The sequence below is a fragment of the Vigna radiata genome, chromosome 9, assembly GCF_000741045.1.
Source record: "Vigna radiata var. radiata cultivar VC1973A chromosome 9, Vradiata_ver6, whole genome shotgun sequence".
NCBI lineage: Eukaryota > Viridiplantae > Streptophyta > Magnoliopsida > Fabales > Fabaceae > Vigna > Vigna radiata.
Window position 1 is genome coordinate 1,830,572 of NC_028359.1, and position 10,157 is coordinate 1,840,728.

The 10,157-nt window shown below is 34.7% G+C and overlaps 1 protein-coding gene across 2 annotated transcripts; it reads left to right on the forward strand.

Moving 5' to 3' along the window:
• The first annotated feature begins 53 nt into the window (after positions 1 to 53).
• On the forward strand, positions 54 to 9,901 carry LOC106774126 (protein ROOT HAIR DEFECTIVE 3 homolog 1). Of its 2 annotated transcripts, XM_014660990.2 has the most exons (23): positions 54 to 204; positions 917 to 1,066; positions 1,578 to 1,644; positions 1,730 to 1,832; positions 2,289 to 2,359; positions 2,524 to 2,587; positions 2,692 to 2,757; positions 2,865 to 2,912; positions 2,998 to 3,060; positions 3,169 to 3,225; positions 3,404 to 3,562; positions 4,048 to 4,116; positions 4,207 to 4,298; positions 5,154 to 5,232; positions 5,436 to 5,601; positions 5,884 to 6,008; positions 7,039 to 7,301; positions 7,382 to 7,478; positions 7,564 to 7,728; positions 7,961 to 8,065; positions 8,562 to 8,656; positions 8,913 to 9,009; positions 9,223 to 9,901. In XM_014660990.2, the coding sequence occupies exons 1-23, from the start codon at positions 201 to 203 to the stop codon at positions 9,442 to 9,444; spliced, it is 2,427 nt and encodes an 808-aa protein (XP_014516476.1). In that variant the 5' UTR covers positions 54 to 200; the 3' UTR covers positions 9,445 to 9,901. The 2 variants fall into 2 exon arrangements, with proteins under 2 accessions (XP_014516476.1, XP_022642227.1); XM_022786506.1 differs by lacking the exon at positions 54 to 204 and having other exon boundaries at positions 944 to 1,066; positions 1,552 to 1,644.
• The last annotated feature ends 256 nt before the right edge of the window (positions 9,902 to 10,157 follow it).

Below are 10,157 nucleotides of genomic sequence, written 5' to 3' on the forward strand. Positions count from 1 at the left end.
TTAAGAAAAAGGTAAAAAAGGAAAAATGAAAAGAGAAGAAAATGAAAAATATAATTTGGAATAAAGTATATGTGTGTAGTTATGGTGATGGCATAGCAATGTAAACGCCTCTGCCATAGAGTCTGAGATCGCTTCCTTCCTTTTCTCTCTTTCGATCCTCCTTATCGCATTTCTCAACTATTGTTTCCAATCTCACGCCAATGGGTATGCTTTTCCCATTCTCTTCATCGTCGATCTGGTTCCTGCATTTTTTTTTTCAATCTTGTTCTGATCACAGCTTTATTCTTCACCTTTTGATTTCCGTTTGCTTTCCCAATTTTAACTTGCATCAAAGTTGAAATCTTTTATAGACGAGGGTTGTTGGGTGTTAACGGAAAACCTGTAGTTACACTTGCATGCGTTTTGTTTTTACCTTTTATTTCGACTTCTGTTTTATTTATATTTTCAGTTTCAAGTGAATATTTCTGTAGGATTTATGGGAATTCGAGGGTGTGATTGATTTTGACATTTGATCCTTAATTTGTTTTTTGTGTGGTTAATTAATTGGTTGGATCCGGGTCAAGGTTTAGATTTTTGTGTGGCTATCAGAGGGTTGATTAATTTAATTTTATGGTATGGAGATTAGTATCCCTGCTCAGTTTTTTCAGTGCTAGTGGGAGTATTGGTCATGAATTGATGAATGGATGGAGTGTCGAATCAGATAACAATGTTCTTACCAGGGCTGGATGATCAAGCTGAATTTCCTTTTTTCCTGATTTCTGTTTCTCTAGCAATTTGTGTATCACAGTGCAAAGCTGAAATCATACCTAAGATTCCAGTTTTGCCTATGGATCTCAATTAGTTTTATACTTTAAATTTGAGCAAGTTTATGTGCAGAAATTTGACCTCTACTAACATGAAGTATCTACTTATCCAGCGGATAGAGAGTCTTGTTGTTCAACTCAACTTATTGACGGAGATGGTGTATTCAATGTCTCTGGGGTTGAAAACTTTATGAAGGAGGTGAAGTTGGCTGAATGTGGGCTTTCGTATGCTGTAGTTTCTATAATGGGTCCACAAAGTAGTGGTATGCTTTCTTGCTTCCATAGCCTTATTGTTTTTCCTTCCCTTCTCTAGATAATTGAATTTTATGATTGCTGTAACCTGTCTATACGCCCGAGGATCATAATCTGCAGGTAATTAACATATTTATTTCACTTAACACCATGATGGAGATAATTGTTATTTAAGATCCATGGAAAGGTTAAATTAAAGTTTAATGAATAATAGTCTCATTCTAGTTGGGTTTGATATAAGTTTACGATTTTCTGTTACATGAGTAGCAATGAGACCGAAACCTATGAATGGCCCATTGCAAATTACCCAACAACTCATCACTAGCTCAATTGTAGTGGCTTATATCTATGGCTTCATCATCCGTATTAAATAGTGATTCCTGCTAGACTAGGTTCAGTCTCCTAGGCCTTTTACTTATAACCTTTTCTCAAATGTATTTCTTTTGCATTTATTTAAATTCATTAACAATCAGAAAAGGATCTTAATGTTATCTAGCTCTTCTTGTTGTTGGCGCTGGGCAGGCAAGAGCACACTATTAAATAACTTGTTTGGTACCAACTTCAGAGAGATGGATGCTTTCAAGGGAAGGTATGTTGTTGCAATTTTGACATGTTACACAATCCCTGCTCAACTAACAAGGTGGTGGTGACCTGATGAATATTCTTGTTTTCAGGTCTCAAACAACCAAAGGAATCTGGATGGCTAGATGCAATGGCATAGAGCCTTGTACACTTGTTATGGATTTGGAGGGTACCGATGGAAGAGAACGTGGAGAGGTGTTTTTTTTGGGTTATATATTAACTAATGTTGCTTGTAGCAGTGCTCAAAATTCATTCTATTGTCAACATCCAATTGCCATTTGGATTTATATTCTTTTAATTTGGATTTCTAGCCCCTTGTAGAACATTTGATGTTTATTGTAAATTGTTTGGGACTTTTTCCTGATATTCAAGATTTACTTTTAACATTCCTTTTCCTTTTTATGCACATGCAGAACAACAGTTTTTCTAAACTTTTTTTATGGAAAGTGATAAAAATGATAAATAGGAGGTTCGGTTATCTTGTCGTTTCTCCACCTCTCTAACCTCTTGATCTCTTTGAATTTTATTTGTTATTAAATTGTGAGAAAGAGTTCCAAAAAAGTTTAATCCGTGTTAGCATTGTGATGGATTAGGAACAGTTTACTTCCTGCGATCAGTTCTTCTTGTTTACTGAAATTGTTTCTTTCTCAGGATGACACTGCTTTTGAAAAGCAGAGTGCTTTATTTGCTCTTGCTGTATCAGATATTGTGTTAATAAACATGTAAGTTTTTCTTCGCCTTTTTAGTTCTCACACTTGTTACATCTTTAATACGGACCAGTTTCAGAATCTTTTAAGTCTATAGTGTAGTTCTTATTTTAATCTTTTTCCTTTTGAATCTTCTTTCTTTGTGCGACTGATTCCCCTCCTCTGCAATGGTTGTGAAGGTGGTGCCATGACATTGGCCGTGAGCAAGCTGCAAATAAGCCACTTCTAAAAACTGTCTTTCAAGTATGTGTTATTGTCCAATTGATTCAAGCAACTATCTTGAATCTTCAAACTTGTTAAATTGTCATTTACCTTCTACCTAACTGGTTGCTCAATTTTGCTTTCAGGTCATGATGAGATTGTTCAGTCCACGAAAAACAACACTGTTGTTTGTCATACGTGATAAAACAAGGGTTTGTAATAACTGTTTACTGTCTTGTTATATATATTTTTATATTTTATTTTTTAAATTTAAATACTTCTATTTGTTGTTGATGTGGTTAACCTTTCTCTTCTACAGACGCCACTTGAAAATTTAGAACCTGTTTTGCGAGAAGATATTCAGAAGGTAATGTAGTGCTTTCATCTCCATATTTTGTTATGGAATTCTTATAGAAATTTTACTTACCTTGTTTTACTTTTTCCCTGTGCAGATATGGGATTCTGTTCCTAAACCACAGGCCCACAAGGAAACCCCATTAAGTGAATTTTTCAACGTCAGTTCTTCTTTCCTTTGATAATGCTAATCTTTACTGATGTTCTTGTGCGGCAAGAATTAATTTGAAGTTTATATTAATTGTTTACACTTGGCAACAAATGACCAGGTTGAAGTTGTTGCGCTTTCTAGTTATGAAGAAAAGGAAGAGCAATTTAGAGAGCAGGTATGAATCTTGTACCAGTTTCCTTCTTGTTATCTTGTTGATGGTACAATATAAACCATTATAAGGGTTTTGTGGTTGTATAAATTAATGTAGTGGGGAATGGACCCTTTTTTTGGTTTGTTATATGTCTGTTTGTCTAATTTGCTTGATATTTTGTTGTGATTTATTTTGAATGTAGGTTGCCAGTTTGCGGCAACGATTCCATCATTCCATTGCTCCTGGTGGGCTTGCAGGGGATCGGCGTGGAGTAGTTCCTGCTTCCGGATTTTCATTTAGTTGTCAGGAAATATGGAAAGTCATTAAGGAGAACAAAGATCTCGACCTTCCTGCACATAAGGTAATATACTGCCGTGACAATCCTGTTTTTGTTTTCACGTCCATTGGTTTAGGTTACATTTAGAATTTTCTCCCTACACTTGGCACTAGTTTTCAGTTTAGTTCCTGCATGAAAACCCTTAATTTTGATTCGTACATGATTTATTTTCTTACAAACTAGTCCCCATTGTTTGTTGACATTAATTGGTGTAGGATCCACAATGTGGAGATTTTTTCATTTAGAGACTAAAATCAATTTCTTTTATCAAGTATAGGTTCTAAATCTAATACTGTCGTAACCTTGATAAGCAAGCATCAAGGACCATCTTAGTAAACATTTTTTCATAAGAGTGTGGAGAATTATATGTAGGTACTAAAATGAAAAGAAAAAGTCAGTTGTAGGGACTATATTTCAATTCAACCTTGATTTTATCAATGAAAGCGTCAACCAACTTGTGGTTATGGACTGTATTTCAATTTAAACTTAATTTTATTACCGACTTGTAGGTTATGGTTGCTACTGTACGATGTGAAGAAATCACCGACGAGAAATATGCCTCCTTTTCTGCAAATGAGGTATTGACATTTGGTTTGGTATAATCCTCCAACATATTTTGACCCTCCTAATTACTAATGATGTGGAAATTGCTTTCAATTATCACTCAGGATTGGTGTCAATTGGAAGAGGCTGTGCAATCTGGCCCTGTTCCTGGATTTGGAAGAAAGCTCAGTTCACTCCTTGGTACTTGTTTATCAGAGTGAGTATAGTTCAATTTATAAGAAATCTGTATTTCTAGTGGCTCAGTTATGAAATACCACATTATTTTATGCTATATTTTAAGCTTTTTGTCTAACTCTTTTAGCTTTTACAATCATTACAGCCAGTTCTGTTTAGTGGAGCAGCAGGGTTTCCTCACCCTGTGCTCTCTGTCTTTAATATTTTTTCATTTTTTAGTTAGGTGCCATGACTTCTTGAGTGAAACCGTAGGTTTAGAGAAATTTATGATAAAATCATGGTACATAGGTATTTGTATGGCATCTCTTATATGATTCTATGACAAATATCAGAAAAATAAATTTCCAACAAGTCAAGGGAGTAATGAGGAAATAAGACCATAAAGATACTGAACATTCTAAACATATCTGAATTAACTTGATTCAGGTTTATCCTTCCTAAACTAGCTCCTAAGAATCTAGACAGTTTCCTCAACCAAATTCAACAGAAGTGAATGGATGGTTTTGATTGTTCAAGGTGGCAGAGGAAAGATTGGCATCCATCATTAATTGGATGGAATTTTTATAGGATTCCATATTTAGTTTGACGTTTCTCATTTTCTACTCTAGTCTTTGAATTTGGTAGTTACATGTGTTAGACAGTAATACCATATAGTGTTTTCTGGCTGCTCTTCCAATACCAACTCATTGTTTTATTTATAAAGGACTTCGTTTTATTTCTGTGATGCGACATGCAATCTCGAAGTTTACTGTAGCTTCATATTGAATTTTTCAAGTTTGTTGTCTTAACGTTACATGCTGTTGGGTGTTGCGTCATGTAAGATTGAGTTGATGTAGAGTGAAGGTATATTGAGCTATTGAATTTTCTTTTAATCTAGGTATGATGCTGAAGCTGCCTTTTTTGATGAAGGTGTGAGAACTGCCAAACAAAAGCAACTACAAGAAAAATTGTTCCAAGTAATCCTTCTCAACTAGGCTCAACCATTTTCCCTCATGAAAATATATGATTCTGATAATTATTGAAAGAAAAACACAAAATTGGTGACTTTTGGAACAAAATGACTATTTTAGATACTGGTCACATTAGCCTTTACTTTTTTATCAGTAGCTATTATAGTGCGATATTTATGGTGGTGCTTAACTCCTTTTCAATTGGTTAGCTTGTCCTTCCTGCATTCCAATCTGCGTTGGGACATATAAGATCTGGAACTTTGGATAAATTCAAGGTGGCATTTGACAAGGCTTTGAATGGTGGGGAAGGGTTTTCTGAGGCTGCTAGGAAATGCAGTGAGTTTTGTATGGTTCAATTTGACGAAGCATGTGCAGGTAATAAAAAGTTTCTCTATTCTGTTTATTTGTGAACAATAAATAAATGAAGTTGAAGGCCAAATCATATATATGAAAATTTGGAAAGGGAAAACCGTGAATAAGGATAAACAAGAACTGGATGGTTTACAGTGATTAATTTGATGTTAGGTGCATAATTGCTCGGGTTTGGTTCATTACAATGTCTACTTTTTAAGAAGTCAAACTTGATAATATTTGTTGCAAGCATGTTTCTTGATCTAGACTGAATTACTAAATGAAACTTATTTATTGTCATTGCAGATATTGTTATCGAACAAGCAAACTGGGATACATCTAAAGTGCGAGAGAAATTGCTGCGGGACATTGATGCACATATTGCAGCTGTGCGTGCAACCAAGATTTCTGAACTCACTTCATCATATGAGGTATTGACCATTCATGTCTTATGAATATTTAAGTGATTAACGTCAAGAGCAGTACTCGTCTTTGCCCCCATGTTTGAAAAAAATACCCATACCTGCCTTTGTACCTATGCAGATAGCTGCTTCGTACTTGTTGGGTACCTATATCTATACTTGCTCCCATTACCCACAATTCACTTTAGGAGTGGAGTGGAGCCATGCATTTGGAATTAGGAAGGTCAAAGGACCAAAAAAATTATAATCTAGTAAAGAAAACTTGAAATTTTTGCTTGCATAAAATAAACCAAGATGTTTAATTATAAGTCTATTACATCTATTATTTCTATCTTTCTGTTCCTATCACATTATTTTTCGTATCAGATATACACTTGTCTCTCGTTTTCTCCCCTAGTGCCAATTGGGATGGTGATGTCTATGCTTAGTTTCCCAGTATTTTTTTTGTAGGTGACCATGGCACTTATATGTCACCCTTTGACATTGTCACTTAAGTGTAAAATCAATAGATTAATAAGAACATTAATTAAAGTATTGTTGCAGTTGAATTGAAGAAAATTCTTAAATCATTCAAACATGGCCACACAATATCAGGATTGTAAACTTGCCAGAATCATTCTTAAATATAAATTTTTAATCAATTAATTCTTAAACTTGATTAATAGCATCTATATACATGAAATCTTTTAATCTCACACATAAGTATATGTGTACGGTTATGAGGTTGGTTGGGTAGTGTAGTATATCTATTCCTATTAAGCAGGTATTTATTCTGCCATATGTGGATTATTATTTTGCATTTAGGTATTTGTAGAATTGTCGTCCTTAGGCACTGTCAATAAGGGATCGATTGATACAATTTATGTTGTGAAAGCTTTTTCAATTAATAGCGACTATTCAAAAGTACAAGACACTTCTCATGCTCGGTAGTGGTTTTAGGCTAGTAATTTCTGAAATTTATTAGGCTGTTCCAGTTGGTTTGGTTTTTAATTTGAGGGAATATTTCTTGGAAAGATTTCTGATAGTAGTACTGTTGCAGGAAAAACTTAAACAAGCTTTGTGTGGACCTGTGGAAGCTCTTTTGGACGGAGCTAATAGTGATACTTGGTCATCAATAAGGAACCTTCTTAGGCGTGAGACTTTATCAGCTGTTTCAGGGTTCTCTACTGCACTTATTGGGTTTGATATGGATGAAGAAACAAGACAGAAAATGCTTAAAAGTTTAGAGGATTATGCAAGAGGTCTGGTAGAAGGAAAGGCTAAGGAAGAAGTAGGAAGAGTTCTAATCCGTATGAAGGATAGGTATGAATCTTCTGCAAGTTGACCTTCAAATTTTCTTTTCAGTTGTACTTTGATGCGCTTACCTTAACTTTTGAAAGCAGGTTTACAATGTTGTTTAGTCATGATGCTGATTCAATGCCTCGTGTTTGGACTGGTAAAGAAGATATACGATCCATCACCAAGACTGCTCGATCTGCTGTATGACATGACTATGAATATTATGTTCTTAATGATTTTTTATGGATTTTGGTTTAATCCTTTTAATCATATTTAAACTTTTCAGTCTTTGAAGTTGCTATCTGTCATGGCTGCAATCCGTTTGGATGATGACGACGCTGACAATATTGAGAAAGTGTTAGCCGTTGCTTTGGTGGAACCATCGCCAAGCAGTAATGGTACAAGGAGCATGACAGTGGTTGATCCACTAGCTTCTAGCAGCTGGGAAGAGGTATTTTTAATTTTGTGATGAAGTATTAAGTTGTGTACCCATTTCGGTAGATGAATGGTCTGTGATCTGATTGCTCTAACAAAATATAAATATATCTCTTGCTGTGATGATTTGTGAATTGCTTGATGTATATTTTAGGCTTCAAATGTGTATATTATGGTTTCTCTGGTTACATTTTGAGAGCATTTTCTATCCTGGGCACTGACCTGTGGTGTGTGACATTTCCATTCAGGTTTCTTCCTCTAAAACGTTGATTACGCCTGTCCAGTGCAAGTCTTTGTGGAGGCAATTCAGGACAGAGACAGAGTACACTGTCTCTCAAGCCATTGCTGCACAGGCATGATGTTTCTTATTTATTAAAGACTTTTAAGGTTCCTCTATATATAGGAAAATGGAAAATCTATTGTGATTATTAGAAAATTAATATTATTAATGTAAATTCTGTGTCTGTTTAGCTCTTATATTTCACATTGTTTATTCCCTGCATTTCTAAAGGGTGAAACCTTACATTTAAAAAGATGTAAGTTCTAAAGGTACTGTTGGTGATATCCTCCAATTATGTTTAGAGTTTCACCTTGATGATACCCTATGCATTTAAAAAGATGCAAATTATCAAAAACTCCAAAATTTGATTGGAGAATAGCACCAACAGCACTTGTTGTACCTAATGTAAGTTTTGTCTTTTGTAAAATTGTTGGCACGGTCGAAGGATTTTTTTTTTTTTTCTTGTGGTAATATTTAGGTTCTATCGTGAAAGCATCGATTATCAGTACATCTGAATTTCTTGTTGAGTTTTACTATTCTTATTGATGTAATATTTTTTGTATTTTCAGGAAGCAAGCAAGCGCAACAACAACTGGTTACCTCCCCCTTGGGCGATAGCTGCTATGGTTATCCTAGGATTTAATGAATTTATGACACTTCTAAGGTGCATGTGAACCTCATTCTGCTTATATTTTTTAGTTTAGCATTGCTTCTTTGGTTTTCTCTTGCTATTGACTTGCATCTTACTCCTCTAACAGGCTAATTGTAAAATGAGAATAGTGTTGGAGATAAACTTGTTTTAAGTATTTTCTGGGCATTTTAATAACATAGTGTTACCTTAAGCACAAACCTAAACAAAACTATCTACTCTTGTGTACTAATTAATTGATCTCACCCAATTTTAATATTTTCCATGGCAGAAATCCCTTGTATTTGGGTGTCATCTTTGTTGGTTATCTTCTTATTAAAGCTCTATGGGTGCAACTTGACATTTCGGGAGAATTTCGCAATGGAGCCGTGAGTATAAGCTTTCATGATCTTTAGAATTTATCGTTCAATCTCAGTATTGATAAACCTGTCTGTATTGCCTGCGTGAATTTTCTTGCAATCTATGAGCATTAGTAACAAATTCAGCTAACAAGCTACTAGCCTTTCACATTCTACAGTGTTCAAGAGTCTGTTGTCAAGTTCATAGTATCCTTGTTTCTTAACCTTTTTTTCTTTCTTCAGCTTCCGGCAATCATTTCCTTGTCTACCAAGTTTGTTCCAACTATCATGAACCTTATGAAAAAACTAGCAGAGGAGGGACAGAATCATGCAGCTAACAATCCTCAGAGAACCCCATCAAAAAACAGTTACAGTGACAGTCACGCCGTGTCGTCAAGCGCCTCATCTAACCTGACTGCATTGGACAACGGAAGGGAGTATGAGGACCCAGTTAAAGATGAGTAGGTGAAGAAAGTCATTTGTGTGAAAGCTGAATTCTTGTGTGGTGATGGTTGTCCACAAAATTTGACTGGTGAGCATTGAAGACATTGAAAGGCATTGGTTTTTTTTGTGTAAGTGCCGTATACTGGGGGCAATGTTTTATTGCTGAGTTAGTTCCCCCTTATAGTGGTTCTCTTTTCCAATTTAGGTGCTTCAGTCATTGGAAAAGTTAGCTTATTTTACACTTTCTTTCTTTGATGCTTATGCTGCTTTTGCAATCAATTTTGTTTGTAATTTTATCAGGCTCACTACTGAGTGCTTCTTCTTCTGGAAAATTTATTTATTGGATTCGTGTGTTGATATTAGATCATTTAAAAGAGATACTAGAGCTCATTGTGCTTGTTGCCTGTTGCTTGTAATGCCAACTATTGTTTCAACTGTAACATCTTGTTGAAACACAAACTATACTTGTTTTCTTCCATTTCTTATTTTTTGGTATGTTTAACAATGTTTATGCATTGTATTTTTAAAGATTAAATATGTTTTTCTTCACTAGATTATTATAAAAATTGTTAAGAATTACTTTCACCTTATCAGATTTCAAAATGTTTTTTTATTCTGAAAAATCCCAATTCATTGTTGGTTTGTTCACTTGAAAAAAATAAAATGTGTTTCGTTTAATTCTGAAGTGAAATTTTGGACTGTTTGCATATATTACGTTTTTTATCCATAAATTA